Source organism: Triturus cristatus, chromosome 1_1, assembly GCF_964204655.1.
Source record: "Triturus cristatus chromosome 1_1, aTriCri1.1, whole genome shotgun sequence".
NCBI classification, from domain to species: Eukaryota; Metazoa; Chordata; class Amphibia; order Caudata; family Salamandridae; genus Triturus; species Triturus cristatus.
Window position 1 is genome coordinate 883,862,327 of NC_140579.1, and position 21,474 is coordinate 883,883,800.

The following is a 21,474-nucleotide window of genomic DNA, read 5'->3' on the forward strand; positions in this document are numbered from 1 at the left end:
AGTCAATAGATGTGTTTCCTCTATCCAAAGTGAATAGCTGTAGTTCGGGATCAGGATATCTCTCCTCTGTAAGGCATGGATAGTTTGATGTGAATGAATGTTGGTGTTATGGGCCCCACCAGCGTGTGATGTGTGTATGTGTGCGACTGAGGAATCATTCCGTCCGTGGAAGCAGGAGGAGATTTTGTGTTCTGAACTGCACCAGATGCACTGTCATTGTGTGTGTTTCTGTGTGAGTAACAGCATACGCATCCATATATGTGGACCTGAGCATTGTTGTGTCCTGCTGGACACAGTCTAGTGTTTCTGCCAGCCACTCCCCCGAGGGCTGGCCCACACACACACACACACACACACACACACACACACACACCCATCCAACACGGGCGTCACCTGTCAGGTGACCCCGCAAATAAAAGATCCTGAGTGCACGTGCTCTATGCTAGTTTTCTGTACCCCATACCAGTGTCTGTCATCTTTCACTCAGCATGTGGGCCTAGGGCCCAGAACCTAACACTGGCGAAGAGGGGGTTTTGCCCACGTGTGCAGCCGCCGCTTGTGAAGGTGGCCTGAAAGGAATGTGCTGCCTGTGTCTAGGGTACCCGCTGCAGCTAGCGCAGCTCAGTGGAAGTCCCGCGGGGCGTGCGAAGAGCCCCAGTGTGTAAGTGTGGTGATCGGGAGCCCACCCTGCACCTGAGGTGCCCGTCAATACATGGCGGCACCCAAACCAAAGAATTGCTGAGGCTCTGGCGTGGGGAGAGAGGAGCCGTAGTGAGGCCTGCCACCAACTTGCTGAGCCCCCCAACAGAGGCACGAGCCGAGCGGAGCCCACCCACATTGGCCGCGATGACCCAGCGGACGCAAGGTGAGCCTCCTGTGAAACGAGGGAGAAGGGAGTAGCTGCCCGCCTCAGCGAAGAAAAGACATTGTGCCCACAAGGGGCCAGCCGTCTGCGGTGCCTGCTCAAGCCCCAGCGCAGCGCGGTAATGAGAGCGGCTGCTGCGGGCGGGGAGAGAAAGGAGTCAGCGGCCGGCAGAAAATGAGAAGAGACCCCCATCGGAGTACACAGACATAGTATGTAGGGCTGCGTGAGCGGCCGTAATGCTGGAAGGGCGCGGCCGGTCCGTGGTGTGGTAAGGACCCTGCTCATCAGTAGTAAATGAAGGCCTCAATGTAAACGAAAATAAAAAAAGAAAGAGATTGATAAAACTTACCGCGCTGTTCACAATGGCCGTGGAGCCACAGGGATTGCCGGTACGGTGCACTGGGGCCCGAGAACGTCCAGGAGTGTCTGCAGCTCGAGGGACATCGACCGGTGTAGAGGGGAACATCCAGTGCGAGTTGCCTGTTCTTTCTTGCCTGCAGAGACACGACGAGCTGCAGCAACAAGTAACCGATCAAGGTTCCAGGGTGAAAGACAGCCGGGGACAGCATTAATAAGCCAGCAGCACCGCCTAGTGGTCAGAAGTGGTACCACACCGAAAGGACAACTAATTTTTTTCAAAAACCAATAGGCCAAGGAAACGGACACTGGCACAGTCATTCCTACTGCCCCACAATTCTCTACTATACAGCGACCCCAAAAGGGCTCTCATTTTTAAAGGAGACGAGTTGTCCGGAATGAGATGAAGCTGGTCACCCCTAGCAAACAGTACAAGCACACCGAGATGCAACAGAAAGTACTACACCCTCACTCCAGAATTGATGAGAGAAGTAGGATAAGCACATTCGAGGCAGTGCAGCCAAGGGCAGCCAAAACAACTTAGCATAAGGAAAGGCGGCACCGAAAAGAAGATAGGACTGGCCCGGAGAGCATGCTGCACCATTCTCTCTCACCAGACCCAGGCACCCTGAAACACCAAAATATAATTTCACAGTAGCACAGAGAGCACAAAGGAAACAGAGAGGGTGAGGAGAGCATCGTGCACGCCCCCTATCAATGGTCTGCCACCTACCCAAGGAAGCTGCCAAGTGTCCCGTTCTCAAGAGCAGCCTTATCGTAAATCCTAAGGAGAGCCAATGCACAACTGCACCAGAGTGAGAAAACCCAGACTGTCTTTCTAAAAGAGACCGTGCAGATGAGCTCATTTGGATTGTCCATAGAGACTACTAACTCTCACGCCTGACTGCTAGGTTCAACGTTGGTAGCCAAGAAAGCTATCCTAGCAGTGAAGAGGAAACTTACAGACTTTTTCTCCTACATGGGGGAAAGACCACTTTCATGATCCTGGTAGCAGGACGTCATCACTGCAACAAAGAACAAACTGAGCAAAAGTGTATATAGACAAGAGAAGTATCGAGGGGCCGAACAAGGTCCAGTGAAGGTGACAGGCCTGAGAAACAATAAAGCCCAAGAAGACACGGCGCACAGGAGAAACCCCCCAGGCCGGTGGTGAAAGAAAAGAGCCCCCCAGGCCATGAGAGACAAAGAGACCCCAGGCCGGTGGAGAGGAGAAGAGACACCCCAGGCCGGTGGAGAGAAGAAGAGACCCCCCAGGCCGGTGGAGAGAAGAGACCCCCCAGGCCAGTGGAGAGAAGAAGAGACCCCCCAGGCCGGTGGAGAGAGAAGAAGAGAACCCCAAGTTGGTGGAGAGAGAGACCCCCTGCTGCCATGCACACAGAGCCACACTGATGCCAATGCCTATCACCTACCCCGGAAAGCTGAAAGTGTAGTGGACCAAGAGAAGAAGCCACGCAACAGTGACAAGCTCTGATGATTAAAACGAGCATTGCACGCCAACTTGCGGGGAATGATCCCGTCGCAGTAAAAGAGAACCTGGCTGATATTTCTCAGAAAAGTGATAGACCAGTATATACACTATTTGTGGCAAGTGACCACCAAAGCAAGAAAAGCAAGTATACAGCGCCACTGCTCCCAGAGCAGAGGCAAAGAAAAGAGGAGACGGATGGGCGATTACCCGCCATCTGCAAAACACCAAGGAGATTCCCAGAGGGGCCCTGTGCGGCCTAAATGCAGGAAGGAGAGAGATCGTGATCACCCCACCTGCATCACAATCGCCTAGCAGTGGGCCAAAGATTATTCAGGGAGTGCCCCAATACTGCCTTAAGACTGTGGTGTGCAACAGTCCGCTGCAGGCAGGAGGAAAGTCCAGCACTCCGAGTGGCGCGTCATGACTACTGACGCAAGAAGAGGGAGATACTTACCTCCCACAGCGATCCTAAATTGCAGCCGGAATACTCTGTCAAGGAGAGGAAGGGTATGGAAGGTATTACAGAACGGATCCATCAAAATACACCTACCTCCACTGCCGTCCCTGAAATGGCTGGTGCACCTGAGAAGAAGCCTAGTCCTTTTTGACAGGACCAGACCGGTGATGAGTGGTCCATGACAGGAGAAGATGCGAAGCCCAGAGAACGCGACGGAGTGAGCAGGAGCTCCCTGTGAGATTGCGTGGCCCTATCGCCACATTTCAGAGCATGTACTGATGGAACATGCATTACGTGGTTTTTCGCTACTATTCAGAGCAGGTGTTGAAGCGACTTGCATTGCGCGGTTGCTGCAGCCTGATGTTACTGCAATACAATGCCATTGCAGCAAGATGCCACTGCAGCAAGAAGCGACCTGCATTATGTGGTCTGTCGCCACATTTTAGAGAAGATAAGGAGTTGAGAGATATAGGACGGTGACAGTCCTATTCCAGGAAAAACAGACGACAACAAGTGCGCAGTGGAAATCAACAAAAGGGGACCAGAACAAGTACTCGCATCATCACCTGAGTGCACCTTCTAAGACATGACAGCCACTGGGGTGCGGTGACGACATTCTTCATAGTGACTGTCATCCACCTGTCGCCGGCTGCTTAAAGGAAAGGGCATCCCTGTTTGCACACACACATGCCAAACAAGAAGAGCTGCACCCAGTGTACGACGAGTATCATGACGGCAAAGGTCCCCCAGTCACCCCAAATCACTGCCAGTCATCACCACCTGTTGTACAGTCTTCTCATAACAGCCACTCCATCATCTATCATGTGCATCACTACCATCCCGGGAGCGTCCAGTATCACGACGAGTCCTGCACCCTTGCCATACCGAGCGACGACCCGAAGATACAGGGACCATCTGTCTAACTGGTGCATGTCACAATCCTGGTAGAGAGAGCAGGTTCTGACCAAGACACATCCACCCCTGAAGTTTGCACAAGTGACAAGGTGATGGCTCCAGAGTCAGAGCCCATATGCAGTCCCGGGGCAACTCATCCAAGGGGCCTCCCAAAGCGAGAGAGATGGATTTTTACTCTGCCCCACCAATTGATTGCAGGAAGCAGCCAGGCCATACAACCGAGAATTCAACAGGTCACAGGATGCCAAGACTGTCGTCAAAGGATCGAGCGGCATAATCGTTCGGTGTTTTACAATGGACTCCACCTACACTCCTAATGCACCTATTTTGAACAACAAGACACTATTTGCCTCACAGCAAGATTACGCTGGACCAACGAACATCACTCAGCTGGCGCCAAGCTGAAAGGTCCGGACTTCATCAGCACCGTGTTCGTGTCCAGATATGCCTGGTTAAAGGATGAACATGTGCCCAGATGTCCGGGTGCTCCCAGCTGCACCTGTCCACAGCTGTCCTGTGAGATACATCTCTGAACTGTGAGACTTACTTTATTTTAGTTTGTTTCTCTCATTCCTTCCCATAGTGTAGACTCTTGTTTGTTATTTTTCGTTTTAATAAAATTTGGGAGGAATGTTGTGTCCTGCTGGACACAGTCTAGTGTTTCTGCCAGTCACTCCCCCGAGGGCTGGCCCACACACACACACACACACCCTCACCCATCCAACACGGGCGTCACCAGTCAGGTGACCCCACGAATAAAAGAGCCCGAGTGCACGTGCTCGAGGCTAGTTATCAGTACCCCATTTCAGTGTCAGTCATCTTTCACTCAGCATGCGGGCCTAGGGCCCAGAACCTAACAAGCATGTTTGTATGTCTCCTTTTACGTATTTGTAGATGCACGTGTGTAGATGTGGGTGCATATTTGCGTCTTTGTGTGTGCCTGTTTGTAGCAATGAATGTGCATGTGCCCCATCTTCCTCGGACCATTCGACAAAGGTTTATGCCAACGGGGTGAATTTAACACCATTACCGTAAACCTGGTCTGTCCACCTCTAATTAAGGTGGGCAGGCAGAGAGTTTGACAAAGAGGATACTTGATTGCCATTGCCCCTTGGTCTCAGTATCATTAATCTTTAATCCAAACTCTGCAATGGCCTTACAGAGCTTTAAAAAGTGTAAATATGAATCCTTCCTCTATATAAACACATATATATCACAAACGCTGTTTGCTTATTTTCCCCATTCTTTTTTGTTCACATTCAGTTAGCCTTGTTCTTGTTAGTAAATCACAAGCGAATACTTTTATAACATTGTCCATCACATATTCCATTGCATTCTAGGCTGTAACATATCTGTAGTTAATTATGCATGCATGCATCTACTCTAGCGCTGAGCTTCCAACCCCTTTAGATAAATACATGTTTTTATGGCAGCTAGCCATAACAAGCATTTGCAATGCAATAGGTCTCGCAGTTACGCGAGTCTAAGCTATTGACATTGCAAATAACATTGTTTTTTATTTTTGTTTTATTTTTAAAAACATAGATAAAAGGCATTGTAATTTACAATGCCAATAGCTTAGACTCGCGTAACTGCGAGACCTATTGCATTGCAAATGCTTGTTGGTCATGAAACCAGCAAGTCAGCACATCTAGTAACACTTAGCGGAGCATTTCATTTAAAAGTGTTTGACGATGGCTAGTGTGGTCCTCTAAGAAAAGAGTATGGCCCCAGTGGCTAGAACTGCCGTCTTTGGAACTCGGGAACTATGTACGAATGCTGGCCTCGGCTCCACATCCTGTGAGTCTGGGCAAATCACTTATTTCCCCAGTACCGTTAAAAAAAGCGTAGCATAATCTGATTCTCTTGTAAAGTGCTCTAATGCCCTTGGGCCCAGTTGACGCTTTATAGAACTGCGAAAAAATAAATAAAAGGGGGGTCTATTTTGAATGTAAGGTGCACGGTAGACCCCTGTTAGATGACGTGATTGCTGACGTGATGTAGCAGTAATTGAATAGCATAGCTATGTACCAAGTTCAATTACTGCTGCTGTTGTGTTTTTCGGGGATAGCGGTCACTTGCTGCTATTACTTTTATTTCCTTATGTAGGAATATTTCCTATTGATACATTTGTAAAGTTACCACCATTGATAGCCTTTCTGTTGCCCTCCGGTGATCATTTACAGTGATGCTGGAGTGGCGTTCTCTATTTTAATCTTGTCTAATGTGTCACCTTTGGTGATCTTTATTATTATTATTTATTCATTTTTGTTACTCGGAATGATTTTCATTGTGGCTGTCATTACAGAAAAGTTTGGAGATCCTGCTACAGAATACAAATATAAAGTGGGATAATTAGTAATGTTGCAATAAAGCCCCTCAGGGCCCTAAGAAAGTCAGCAATACTGGGCATCATTAGCGGTGGGTACAGTTATTTACCACTGGTGTCGCAAGACCCCAACTAGATAAAGGAATGACTGTTTGTGGGCACTTGACTCTGCAGGGTAATGATCTCATTAAGGCTGCTGTACTTCAAATAAAACGGAGACAAATAGGCAATTTACTTCTCTTGGGATGAGTCCAGGTGTCCTTGGCAACCTTTTGTTTTCATTCTTTACCATAACCTATAATGGGGATGGATGTCTGACAGACTACAACAATGCATCACATTTGCTATGCTATGTTTGCCTACATGTCAGTAGGGTTTGAGCTGCGGTGACTGAGTTTCCCGCAATGAGAGTCCAAAAATCAGTAGAGCCTAAAACCAACCATCCAAACTGAAACATTGGGCCTCACCCGATTGCTGTCTTTGTCTCTTTAAAGATGTTAGCGATCTAGGAGTGTGGATTAGGCCGGTGCTTGGGTTCCAAACAGGGAGTCCTATTGGTATCAGTTAGTGCTGAGGGAGTTGTGTTTGGGAAGTGAACTGAGCTTCTCAACAGTATCCTAGAACTAGCCCTGCTTATGGTTGGTGTGGACACCGATACAGCGCAAAGGATAGAGCATTTGGAATTAAGGGTCAAGGAGTAAATCTGGAACCCACAGTTCCAGGCCACAGTAAGGGCTAAAAAGAACATTCAAATGGTTCTAGAATCGAGGAAACCAGCAACACCCAGACAGTGTCCCAAGTCCTGGGATGAAGAGGCTTCACCTCTGTGTCCCGTTAGAGGAGGACAGGGAGATATGCTCACCACAGGATCGTTGATGTCGCAACATTTGCACACTCAGCATCCGTCTCCTCAGGTCCTTCAGTCCTGGTGACTCGTTGCTTTGTTAGATACGTTCTGGCCAGCTGGGCTACAAGGTCCTCGTGGCTTTTGGGTGGCTTGCCTTCTTGAGGCAATCTCCAGGTTTCTTCACTCAGCCTGGCATTCTGGCCGTCCTGGTCAACGTGGTCAGCTCGCCTTCTTAGATTGGACAGTACAGCTCCCTCTTGGCATGAGAAAGATGACGGGATAATTATATTCTTTCAAATGGCCCAGTGGTCTACCATTTCTGCTCTGGGTCAAGGGATATGGAGTAAGGTGGAGGTGAAACACTAGCAAGCACTGCTTACTTGGCATAATCCATCCTAATTCTTCCCATATGAGAGTAAAGGAAGAGACCGCTCCCAAAGGTAGCTCTCATGTCCTCTTCTGACAGATGCCCCTTAAACGAAAAAAGGGCAAGCCCAGTGCATCATTAGTACAAAAAATAAAATAAAAACAAAAATAAGTGCCGGAGCCCAGCATTTTTCCTAAGAGGGAGGTGCCCATCATCACTGCTGCCATTGTGGGTATTTCCCATTGTCTTTGTTTATCTTTGTTAGCACCAGACCAGCATGCAAGCAGTGGTGAATGGTGGACTAAGTAGTGGGGGTTAAAAACGTGCTTTCCGGTAGGAAGTTAGATGTAAGCCTCGATTTGTGTTTTTGTCTGGAGTGACAGGGTGGTATTCAGGGAGTATTCCCCCAAGAAAAATGTGTAAAATTCTGAATTTTCCTGCACTTTTCCGGGACTCCTGACACCAACACACAACACCCCTATAAAGAAAGATTCACAGTTGTTCTGAAAAAGTCACTTACTTCTAAACTTACAGTACAGAAGAACCATGATCTAGGAGTAACATGGTTTATTGTAAATAATGTTAAATCTCACCTCCATGCATAGTAGGCACATCTTCCATGGCAGTGGCTTGGGAGTGAAGTGTTCGGCGCGCGTGAGGCGTTCTAGCCTTCCGCGCTGCCGAGGTGCGCTAGCGCTGACGCGTGATGTCAGACGCTAGCTTGTTTAAATAAAGAGGCGTGGCCTCGGCGCGGCAGTCGGAGCCGCGTGTGTGTCTAACTAATACCGGCTCCCGTGTTTCATTTAGCGCCTATGCGCAGCCATGCATTCTAAGCCATTTGAAACTCCACACTGGCGACGAGGGGTCTATTGAGCCCTGATGTGCTGTTTTTGTGCCCCACAGTGAACATTTTGGCCACCCATGTATCCTGAGCCTGAGTGTGCAGCCCCTCCTCATGGTGACCCGGCTGAGCCTGCTGTTAGGCCTGGTGGGGAACACTGCAAGTGCCCTGGAGGCCCATCCAGCCATCGGTGGTGATGCTGTGTGCGCCCTGGTGCCCCATTCCACAGCCTGTAAGGGGTATGTCTCGCCCAGGTGGTGCCGCGCCTGCTCCACGAGGTGCCTGACGACGACCGCGCCCTCCTCCGGTTCAGGCCTACGCCGGGTGTGATCGCCTCAGCCCAGGAGTGCCTGAGGAGTCCCACGGATGACGTCTGGAGGTAGGCGCGCCCACAGTTTGGTGTAGAAGCGCAAGGGAAGTCAACGCGCAACGCCCGTAGGTAGTGCCCGCCTGTTGGAGTCGACGCAGAGGAGAGGGAGCCAGCTTCCACCGCGTGCTGCGCACGTGCCAAGATGGCGTCGATTCCCGCCATTGAGCCGTTTGCCGTTGACGGTGCCCCGTCGTCCCTTGCCCCGCGCTGGAGGGATTGGACAGACCGCCTACAAATTTACTTCGAAGGGGCTGGTATCGCGAGGGAAAGGCGCAGAGCACTGCTGCTCCACCTAGGAGGCAAAGACATCCACCGCATCTACAAAACCCTCGTGGAAGCCACGCCGAAAACGTACCACACACTGCTGAACGCGCTCAACGCCCATTTCGAGCCCATGGCGAACAGAGACTATGAAAGGTTCATCTTCTGTCAGGCCAAACAGGAGGGGGACGAGTCCCTGGATGCAATCCGTGGCAGGCTGAAGGAGTTAGCCAGCACGTGTGGGTTCTGTGACGAACAGGAGGAAATCCGAGGGCAGATCATACAGGGGTGTTACTCGTCTAAGCTTCGTGTCACGGTCCTCCAGGAAGAAGGAAAGCCCCTGGCGGACATCCTTACTCTCGGACGGTCGAGGGAGCTATCGCAAGCGAGAGCCTCGCATATGGAGGCAGCCCTACATCGCCCTGTGAAGACGGAGCAAGTGCAAGTGGCGGAAGCGGGGAACGTAGTGCGGCCAAAAGGGAGGCAAGCCGGAGGAAAACGGCAACCGGAGGCAAAGAAGAAAGACTGTGGGTACTGTGGTGGCCAACCCCACCGCATGCAAGACTGCCCGGCCAGAGGGAAAAAGTGCGGCGCCTGCGGGTGGATGAACCACTTTGCGGCGGTATGCCGGTCCACCAGAGTCCAGAAGGAGGCGGCCCATGCTGTACAGGGAGAGGCAGACAGCGAAGACATGGACGATGACACCGAAGAGTATCCAGTCCATTATGTGTTTGCGATCCACCAGCCACAGAAGAAGAAGCGTAGACTTCCGAAATGTCGCGTCCTAGTCCAACGACAAGAGGTGAAGGCGACAATTGACACTGGGGCCTCCATCGAGTTGATGGCCGCCAATGTCTACCACCAACTGCGTGTCAAACCCTGCTGCGAGAGGCGAAGATTCGGGTGTTCGCTTACGGCTAGAAGACGCCCATTCCCCTCATCGGGTGCTTCAAAACAGAGCTACAACATGGTGAGAGGAGCATCAGCACCACCGTCTATGTCACGGAAGAGGGCAGTGGGATGCTGCAGAGCGGGCAATCGGCCGAAGAGTTGAGACTGATCTCGTTTGCCATGGCAGTCCTGGAGGAAGAACTGGATACTATCATGGAAGAGTTTGGAGAAGTTTTTAACGGCATCGGGTGCCTGAAAGGAAAGGAGGTATCCTTACACATCGACCCGTCGGTCCAACCAGTGGCGCTGAGGCACAGGCGAATCGCTTTCCACCTGAGGCAAAAGGTCGAGGGGGAGCTGGAGGCCCTGGAGAGGCAAGGCATCATCGAAAAGGTCAGTGGGCCAACCCCGTGGGTATCCCCGATCGTCATCGCCAGGAAGCCGAAGCAGCCAGGACAAGTCCGCATCTGTGTGGACATGCGCCTCCCCAACGCCGCGGTCAAGAGAGAGCGACACCTGACGCCCACCATTGATGACATCCTGGGAGAGCTGAACGGGGCCAGGTGGTTTTCGAAGATGGACCTACGGTCAGGCTATCACCAGCTACCACTTCATCCGGACTCGAGGTACATCACCACCTTTTCCACACATGTGGGCCTCAGACGGTATCGGCGCCTGAACTTCGGCATCTCGAGTGCCGCAGAGGTATTCCAAAATACCATTAGAGAAGTACTCAGTGGGCTCCCCGGCGTGCTTAATGTGAGCGACGACCTGCTCATATACGCTTCAACCATAAAGGAACACCACCAGCGGTTGAGAGGGGTCCTCAAAAGGATTCAGGAGTCAGGTTTGACCCTGCACCGGGAGAAGTGTCAGTTCCTGCAGAACAAGATCAGTTTCTTCGGGTACACCTTCTCGGACCAAGGGGTGGCCCCAGACCCGGACAAGGTGAAGGATGTCCAAGATGCCCCAGCTCCGACGAACATCTCGGAGGCCCGGAGTTTCCTGGGCATGGTCAACTTCTGCAGCCGCTTCATTCCGGACCTCTCCAACCTCACCAAACCCCTCAGGGAGCTGACCAAGTCGTCCACCACGTGGCAGTGGGGCCCGGAACAGGAGCAAGCGTTCCAAGCAACGAAGGCAGCCCTGTCCATGGACACTACCCTCTCGTACTTCGACCCGGCAAAGCCCACAAACGTGGCGGTCGACGCGAGCCCGTTTGGGTTGGGAGCGGTATTGACACAACTCCAGAACAACGAAGAGTGGGCCCCCATTGCCTACGCCAGCCGGTCCCTGACCGAAACGGAGCAGCGTTACTCGCAAATCGAGCGAGAAGCCATCGCCATCCACTGGGCCTGCAGGCATTTTCACGTGTACGTGTATGGACATCATTTCATGGTAACAACCGATCACAAGCCACTCATTCCTCTATTCCAAGGGTCGTCCTCGAAGCCGCCATCCCGGATTGAAAAGTGGATACTCCAACTACAAGGGTGGAGTACAAACCAGGGGCCACGAACCCGGCGGACTATCTGTCACGGCACCCGAGGAAAGCCACAACAGAAGAGAAGGAGGAGGCCGAGGACACAGAGGAGTACGTCCGGTATGTGACGGAGCGGTCACAACCCCTCCCAATGAGCCTGGCCGCGATCATAGAAGCCTCAGAAGGTGATGAATGCGTGAGAGCAGCGGCGGAGGCCGTCAGGTCGGGAGATTGGAGGACAATCCAAGACTCGCTCAACAGAAGAACGCCCCAAGCCAAGCTGACACTGGAATCATTCTTGAAAGTGAAGAGTGAGCTGTCCGTTGACGCCCAAGGATGCCTTCTGCGGGGCCCGAGGCTAGTCATGCCGGCCAGCCTCGCTCAGCAAGCGGTGGACCTCGCCCACAGGGGACATCAAGGAATGGTGAAGATGAAGGGCAGGCTCCGAGCCAAAGTATGGTTCCCAGGCATGGATGCGATGGTGGAACAGACGGTGAGAACCTGCACGTGGTGCCAAGCCGCAGGACAGCCGGAACGCCCTCACCCGGTGGCGACCAAAGAAAATCCTCTGCGACCGTGGGAGTGCGTGAGTGCCGACTTCGGACATCTCCCCGATGGACGGTATGCGTTGGTCATTATCGATGATTTCACCAAATACCCAGAGGTCGAAATCGTGGGGAGCCAGACAGCCACTGAAGTGATCGCGAAGTTCGAGAAAACCATCGCCACTCATGGCATATTTGGGGTGGTCAAGACCGACAATGGACCGCCTTTCCAAGGGCAGGAGTTCGCAGAGTATCTCAAGAGCTGGGGGATCCATCACCGCAAAATAACACCACGGTGGCCCCAAGCCAATGGAGAGGTGGAGAGGTTTATGAGGACACTCAACAAAACCATTTGCATCGCCATGGCTGACGGATCTCCACTGGAGAGAGCGATCTACAGTTTCCTGCGGGAATACCGGATAACCCCCATGTCACAACCGAGGCAGCGCCAGGAACAGCCACCATGGGAAGAATCGTAAGTGACACGATCCCACACCACCCTACTTGGGTTCCGGCACAAGCCACCAATGAAAAGACCCTAGCCAATCGGATGCGCTCGAATGACCATGCCAGTCGGCGAAGGGGAGCTAAGGAGTCCACGATACAACGGCAGGATCGAGTGTACGTGAAGGACCGCTACCCAGGCAGCAAGTTCAGACTTCCTTTTGAACCACAACCATGGGTTGTCACCCGCCGGACAGGCACGATGGTGGCCGCTCAAAGAGGTGCTGAAACGGTCACGCGAGATGTGTCTTTCTTCAAAAAAGTCCACCCAGGAACACCTTCACGTCCCGGGGCCGAGCCCGAGGGGCCGGATCCCGACCAGCCGAGCGGAGATCAGGAGGGGGAGGACGGTCGGAGCGAGGATGGTGGTTCCCAGTCCATCCCAGCCACCCCGGGGGGGGTAACCCGCCTGGCAGCTCCCCAGCCCGGGTAGAGCCTAACACCCCAAGGCGCAGAACCCCCGATGTGGCCCTTTCCAGAGGCGGCCCATCCCGCTACAACCTGAGGAAGAACCCGGCACCGTCATCCCAGCTGGCGGACTATATGGTGTAACCTGTAAGGACTGGCAGACTGGTAACAGACTCATCGTTGGTTTTATGCTTTGCTTAATGTTTTATAAAGGTTGGAAGGAGTGTAGTGTTCGGCGCGCGCGAGGCGTTCTAGCCTTCCGCGCTGCCGAGGTGCGCTAGCGCTGACGCGTGACGTCAGACGCTAGCTTGTTTAAATAAAGAGGCGTGGCCTCGGCGCGGCAGTCGGAGCCGCGTGTGTGTCTAACTAATACCGGCTCCCGTGTTTCATTTAGCGCCTATGCGCAGCCATGCATTCTAGGCCATTTGAAACTCCACAGGGAGATGGAACACAAGTAGACATGAGTTATTGTGACTTCTGTCTTGTAATTCCCACCCCTTCACGTGTGCAGTAGTCACGCTAGCCCGCTCTTCATAATCTCTTAAACTGTGTCTCCTCCCAGGCCTGGCTGCAGCAGTATGGATACCTTCCTCCTGGAGACCTCCGCACCCATGCACAGCGTTCGCCAAAGTCAGTGACGGAGGCCATTGCGTCCATGCAGCGATTCTACGGCTTGAAGGTTACAGGAACTGTGGACCTTCAAACAACCATGTGAGTGCATAGTGCATCGTTTGTCACCTGCCACCTCTGTTTTCTGCCCATCTCCTCTATCCTGTCTTCTTCCTTTCATATACCCTCTTCTGTCCACACTCCCGTCTGCTGTAACAAAACCTGTGCCCTCCCCCCACATAAGATTGATTACCCAAAAACCACTAATCTCCACCACTTATTAGGTGCCAGATGGGTGCCAGGCTGTCAAGAATTCCTGTCATGCGAGGGGAGGAAAACTGTAACCAGCGAAAACGGACTACATCTCCCAGGATGCTTAGCGGTTGAGAGGTTATGTAAACAGGAGAGCTGTTACATAACTCAAGGAAAACACGCCCTTATGTAAACAGGAGAGCTGTTACATAACTCAAGGAAAACACGCCCTTATGTAAACAGGAGAGCTGTTACATAACTCATGGAAAACACGCCCTTATGTAAACAGGAGAGCTGTTACATAACTCAAGGAAAACACGCCCTTATGTAAACAGGAGAGCTGTTACATAACTCAAGGAAAACACGCCCTATAAAGGGAGGAACCGGGAGGTACAACGCTGTCGGATATTGTGTTTACACCGACGTACCTGCTTAGTGAAGAAGCAGTGTTCCGGAGTGGTGCTCCAGTAAGGCAAGAACGGAGGTAGGTCGAGTCGTTACTCCCTGGGCCGTGTCTTGCCCCATCGTCACCTGTGAAGGACCCGGAAGCTCTACCGGATAACCATTGAGCTTCGCTTTTTGACTCGGCTGAGTCAAAGCGCAGTGGCGCTTTTGCTGGTTAGAGTCGTAACTCCCAGCCCGACCAGAGATACAGGGACTGCCAGCTGTAACGCACACCAGGAGGTGTTTGCCGCGTTACAGACTCGGAAGTCCACAGGATCGATCGAGCGGCTGCTCTCGGTTCAGTCTTCTTTGCTTGTGATTGGGGTATCGGTGACGCATCACCAGGAGGTGACTCCGCGTCCCGGTGCAGTCTGAGGAAGAGGTTGAGCGGCTGCTCCCTTCAGGTAGAGACCCCGGCTGGGTGTTTCCCTGACTCCTCGATTCTCCCCAACACTCTTCGTGCCCCTCACAGCCTACCGATTGGCATTGTCGGCCATATCATTTCTGCCCTCTGTTGGCATACGCCGGGATCGGCGTATATGCAGAGGACGGTTAGGACCATCCGTGCTGTGGGCTGGTAACGTACTTAGCCTGGAGGATTCCAGTGACTATAACCTTTGTTTATTCCTTGTATTATTTTTGCCTTCATTAAAATAACTAAACCTTCACAAGTGGTTGCATTCTCATTATCGTGTCTGTTAAACGATCCTGAGACGTTCAGGGCGTTACACAGGCATTCTGAATGTTCAGGAACAATTAGTCTCCTGTTGAAAGAACATGTGGGAAGCTTGGAGGGGAAAGCTTCCTTTTGGAGGCTGGTGCCGAACATCCCACAGCTATACGCTTGGGAATCACCTGGAGCACAGGCTCCCCATGGACTGGTAAAGGACACTAGAGAAGCCTGAGAGTAGGACTTGACTCAAGAACCCTCCCCTGTGTTCCCCTGAGATGCTCTGCTGGTCTCCCCTCCACTTCGTGGACAGAGTGGCCCTCTGTATGATGGTGACTGGACGCCTCGGACTGTAGGAGATCCGTAAGCAGGCATGCATACTGGGTCAACACACAGGATCACAAATCCTGGGGGTGAATCCTTTACACATGTTATGGGTGGGTCCTGGACCTCCATGGTCTATCAAGTGAAATAGGGATTGGATCTGGTTTATAAATGTTGCAACCCATTCCCCTGCATTACCTTAGGGAAGGATTGCAAAGGTCTGCGCCTCCCTTTAGACTCATGAGTTCTGCACAGTCTACACTACAAACAAGCCATTTAGGTCTGCTAGTACAGGAGCTCCTAGTGTAGGAATGCCAGAGGGCAGGAATGCATCCGGTATGACATTAAGAACTCCGATTTCAGCTGTCGTCAAGGTCCACTACTATCGTCCTGAATATTGTTTTCTTTATATATACACCATCACAGTGAACATAATGTAGCCATATAATACGTAATTTAGAGCAACTATGCTAGTGAACGCTCATTTGCAGGTTTATTACTAGACTCAAATATCAAAGACGATTACCAGAGTAAAACAAAATTGACATGAAAATTATGATTTAATGCCTCAAAAATTGAATTTTACTTTTACTTTACACAGGGAAACACCTCTCCTAAAAGCCACAAGGTGTCTTGAGTGTAATTTATACCATACTGCACAAAATTAACCCATTGCACCCTGGTTTTGGTTTAATCCTTTTGCTTGATGCAGGTTAAATGCTGTGCAGGCTAGTGCAATTCTATCAGGCATGCGAGCATTTCAAAAAGACGTGTCATGAAATGTATACTTGTTGGAAGGTGGGTTATTGGTAGGGGCAAATGTAGGTCTGCCACTTGCAATAAGGCCACTAACACATGTCAGGACCCAGCATAGGTCTTAGAAAATTATTCCTATGCTCAACCCTAGGTAACGTGGCTGCGAGCAGACAGGCTTAACTTCAAAGACAGGTATGTAAAGCATTTAAAAACACCATTTCAGTAAATAATTAAGACACAACACATAATAAAAATCCAACACCAATTTATAAAAATAGGTAATATTTGTATCTTTTAAATGACACCAAAATGAAAAAAATCACTGTAGGGAACCAGAGATATGAATTTGTAAAGATTAGTCACTTTCTAGGGCTTAGAAACCAACAGTGCCCCTTTTAGTCATTTCGTTTTCTCTGACAGGGACACACCTTTAGAAACGGTTCTGGAGAATATCTCACCACTGTGTAGCCTTCTCCAGCAGGCGGGTCCAGTTAGAACTCCTTCCTGAAGTTCTGCTTGCGGGTCCCAAAGTATCCAACACACAGTCCAAGATTCTGGAATCTCCAAGAGGGTCCTTGAAAGTGTGAAACTTCAATTCCGAAATCCACTTGAACAAAACCCTTTCAAATCCACTGGTACTCCAGGCTGGGGATTCTTTGTGGGGATGTCCAGGTGAGCTCTGTTAACCTGTAGCTTGCAGGGAGTCTACTTCTTAGTCCTTTTGTAGCAAGGTAATCCACAGGGCTGCAGTGTTCAGATGGTGCAGTTTTCAGAGGTCAGGCCTTAGAAGTCTTTGCACAGCAGAACTTCGCAGCAGGGCATGTCTTGCTTCAGTAAGTTTCAAGCAGCAGATCTCGAGGGCTCTGCCCTTCTCAGATACTTATTCAAAATTCTCTGGGTCAAGCCATAGGTCACTTCGGACCAATGAGAGCAGGGTAACTCCTCATAGTTATGACCACATCCGGTGGAGTGTGGCATTATGTTGTCCCAGAGTGCATCATTCTTCCAAATCCATAATGGCTGATTTTCCAGCAAGGAGGTAAGAGCTGGCTAAACACACCCCCTGGGATGGCTCATTTCCATGGACTCTCCCCCTACCATCTGCACATACCTTCCTTAAGCCTAGCCCTGACTCTGGGTCAAGAGTGTCAGAGTGAAATTGAAACCCATGCCTCCCCTCTGCCTTTGAAGAGCATAGTTTACGACTCCACCTCCTGGCCTGGCATACCTATAGACCAGCACACTGCCCTCCCAGCAGAGTGGTTCTTTACCACCTCTTCAAAGCAGCCTGGCTAATCCACTTAACTCTGACCAATCAGGGCAGACCACTGGAAGGCTAAATTTGGACTACAAACAAGAAAGTCTTATAACTTCTTATATGTACACTTTAGGAGAAATTCAACAATATAATATTTTTGGATTTACTACTACCATTCTGGGAAGTCTTTGAATGGTCCGGCTAGCCCTCTCCTATCAATATTTATTAATCATTAACTTCCTACCATGTTAACCTATGGGCCTTGGGGTTTGCAATGGGGAAAATGACTTGGGCCAGTCTTCTAGCACCAGGGCTTATAAAAACATATTTTATAAGTATTTCCCTAATTTCTACAGGACCCCCACCCCCTGTGCAACTAGGGGAGACTTTAGGGGTTCTGAATCTGTAGAAATATTGCAGATTCTCCTTTTACTGTGTTTTTAGTATCAAAGTCGAATTTGATCAGCAATTTACTGTTTCAAAGCAGTCCTGGCACCCAGTGCTGCTTTTAAACTGACCTCAGGCTTCAGCATTGCACACAGGCTAGTGCAGAAAAAGCTGCTGGCCTCTAAACTGCCATACCCAATGTGTTCCTTTCAGCTTGGCACTGGCCCTGGGCCTGGTTAGGGCAGTTACCACCAGTTCCAGTCATCAAAGAGTTGGGGGGTGCCCAGGACACAGGATGACTTTGCAACAATACTCCATTACATAGTGAATCACTTTATTAAGAGATTTGACTCGTTTCGGTTCCTGAGAGCTAAAACTTGCAAATGTTGACAAGATTGAGAAGTTGTATGGGCTATATCCCTGTATCTCTACCCCTTAAAAGAAACTAGTTTCTTTTCTACATGCAATCACACTGTCGACATACACATGAGTGTTACTCCCCAGAAAAGTAGAGTGATGCATTTAGTCTGGCCCCAAGTATATTGATTAGGCCTGATCATCCCAATCCAACTTAGGTTGTGCAATTTTCTACTTATCCAAGGGGCAGAGAACTACACCCTTTCTTGTGACCCTCATTCCACACAAAGTGACCAAGACTTAACTAGAGGCTTCAGGAGATCTAGAGTGCAAAGACCAGTGTCTCCTTCATATTAGTTACCGTTAATGAATGCAGCCAAACACGCTTCTTCAATATCTACAAACAATAGTCACTTTACTGCTCTTTGTGTATCCTGTGGTAGACTTGAAATTGTCTGCCAAGATGTGACTGTGTCTTCTCATAAACTCGAGGACTGAAATACAAGAACGTTCACAGGATATTTGAATGCAGTGGCACCTGCAAATCTGTTACTTGAGTTTTGCAGCATGAATCTTTTACAGGATTTACATGCTGCGCATCTATTCTGCCATCTAGTGGTTGGCTCCAGACTCGTGTTTCTTCTCTCTTATTTATTTATTTTTAAGGTCTCGCCTGGCTATCGCGTAAGCGATCGCTCAGTGAGACTTATGTAGGGGCCTCCGAAAATGCTCCCAAAGGCTTCCCAGGCGGATCGGGTGGCGGTTACGCGCACAACCACGTGCATTCCATTTGCCACCAGCTACTTCCTGCGCGTGCGCCGCCTCACGCATTCAGAGAGATTTAGTAAGGGGCACAAGACCGTAGGAATGCGGTTTATGGCCAGTGCATGTGAGGCATTCAAGCGCGAAGCTGGCATCTGGCATAGGACTTGAACGCAGCAGACTGCTTTCGCCAGAACTTTCGTTATAACTCACACCCCATATGCTCGTTCCCTCCCACCCTTCCTTTGATGTCCGCTTTTCTTGTTGTTTACAAACCACACCACACACTGCTGCACGCCCCAAATGCTGCACGTCACACACTGCTGCACGCCGCACACTGCTGCACGCCGCACACTACCGCACGCCACACACTGCTGCATTACACACTGCTGCATTACACACTGCTGCAGGCCACACACTGCTACACGAAACACTGCTGCACGCCACACACTGCTGCACGCCACACACTACTGCATGCCTCACACTGCTGCATGCCTCACACTGCTGCATGCCTCACACTGCTCCACGCCGCACACTGCTCCACGCCGCACACTGCTCCACGCCGCACACTGCTGCACGCCGCTCCATGCCACACACTGCTGCATGCCACACACTGCTGCATGCCACACACTGCTGCATGCAGCTGCACGCCACACACTGCTGCACGAAACACTGCTGCACGCCACACACTGTTGCACACTGCTGCATTACTCACTGCTGCATGCTGCATGACACTGCTGCACGCAGCACACTGCTGCACACCACACAGTGCTGCATGCCTCACACTGCTACAGGAAACACTGCTGCACGCCACACACTGCTGCACGCCGCACACTGCTGCACGCCGCACACTACCGCACACCACAAACTGCTGCGCACACTGCTGCATTACACACTGCTGCATGCCGCACACTGCTGCACGCCTCACACTGCTGCACGCCTCACACTGCTGCACGCCTCACACTACTGCACGCCTCACACTACTGCACGCCTCACACTACTGCACGCCTCACACTGCTGCACGTCGCACACTGCTGCACGCCGCACACTGCTGCACGCCGCACACTGCTTTTATGCGAGTTTATGCTACTGACATTGTAAATGACAATGCCTTTTATTTGTTTTAAAACCAAAACATAAATAAAAGGCATTGTAATTTTACAATGCCAATAGCTCAAACTCTTATAAATGCGAGACCTATTGCATTGCATATGCTTGTTCCTTCAGGGCATCATGAACCATTATTTGGTAGTAAGCCTATCCCCTGTGTGACGTCGGACGTCCGCCCTGGACATTCACGTACCATCTTCAGATATTTATTTCCGCCCTTGGGTATGGAAGCACTATGGAGGAGCTCTGCAGAATTCAACAAAAAGACTGAAAACTTTGAGTTTTTTCCCCCCAACGGAAACAGCTGAGTTCATAGAGGATATGAAAGGCCGAACAGCAGATGAGGGGAGCCTTCTTCACACTGATGGGGACCCAGCTGGTAGATCCAGTCGATGAGCACCACATGTTCAGAGAATGGAGAAGAGGGAGGCAGCGAGGGTACATGGAGAACACCACTTTTAAATTCTATCCCTACTGCCACCACAAGTTCGCTCTGAGAGATCCCAACAAGGTTTGCAACTTGTGCCTCCAGAAAGACCACAGCACTGAAGACTGCAAGGCCTGTGCAGAATTTCTGATGTCGAAAGCGAGATTCTAACAGCATAGAAATCACCACACCATGGGCGACACTCAGATGACACAGGAGTCCCTGAAGGACCTGCACCTCCATAGCGAGGAAGCTGAGGAGAAAGTCGAGGAAGCCAAACCAGCAGAGGGAGGAGAGTCTTTCACTGAGGAAAGCCTCAACGATGTTGAAAAGCTGGAGGCCGTGTAAAGGGCAGTGAGAGACGTTGAAAAGAAGCAGCAGCACACAGTAACGATGATGCCGAAAGGCTTGGACTCTTAAATCCTCAAAGGTTGCCTCAACCTAGAAATACTTGATGGGCAAAAATTGATATTAACAAAAAAGCCACATGGGTTACAACCAAAAGACACTGATGGGGGCAAGCCGCCTAACCAACCCTCGAAGCCAGCAGGCACATGATTGGTTACAGGACAAGGAGCCGAAGACCAAAGAATTGCCCGTCTCAAAAAATATGTCCACGATGGCCGAACCAGGCAACAAGCGTTCAAGGTTGAGCAGAAAAAATACCGACTTGAAGCCAAAATAGTGGGACACCTACAAAGGAAGAAAATGTTTGGTGACTCAGAGGTTAAGTATCCTACTAAACCCTCCGAGCAGAGACAAATGAAGGTATTCAACCAAACAGCGAGGCACCCTCAATGCCTGAGCCAAATGAAGAGTAGCACCAGGAGTTCAATGGCGACAAAGACTAATCTACAGCACCCGAGGGTTAGGGCCAGTTCGACATGTGGCAGGATTGCGACGCTGAATCCCTGAATAGGTTGTCGACAACTACCCCTCGAGGCCTTACCACTGTTGTACAATGGACTCAAGTGGGTGGCAGACACATATAGGGTCCAACTGGAGAAGGAGGATGTGTGCTTCCTCCACAAAACACTTTTGCCATCACAGAGGGCAAACCTATACCTGCCTGTGCTACCCAGCAGCCTGTACAATGTAGTGAGGCCTTTTAGGAGGCAGCCACAGCAAGGACTGTAACTCCCTGAGTGGAGAAGAAATATAAACACTCCTCACAAGAACCTCCTATAAC

At 50.7% G+C, this 21,474-nt stretch overlaps 1 protein-coding gene across 3 annotated transcripts in view; it reads left to right on the plus strand.

Moving 5' to 3' along the window:
- LOC146871241 (matrix metalloproteinase-14-like) overlaps positions 1 to 21,474 on the plus strand; it is a 347,444-nt gene that overhangs the window by 266,146 nt on the left and 59,824 nt on the right. For all 3 annotated transcript variants that reach the window (XM_085650670.1, XM_085650655.1, XM_085650662.1), the window contains one exon: positions 13,492 to 13,640. In XM_085650670.1, the coding sequence (XP_085506796.1) occupies positions 13,585 to 13,640 (56 nt within the window). In that variant the 5' untranslated portion in view covers positions 13,492 to 13,584. The remainder of the gene's footprint in view (positions 1 to 13,491; positions 13,641 to 21,474) is intronic.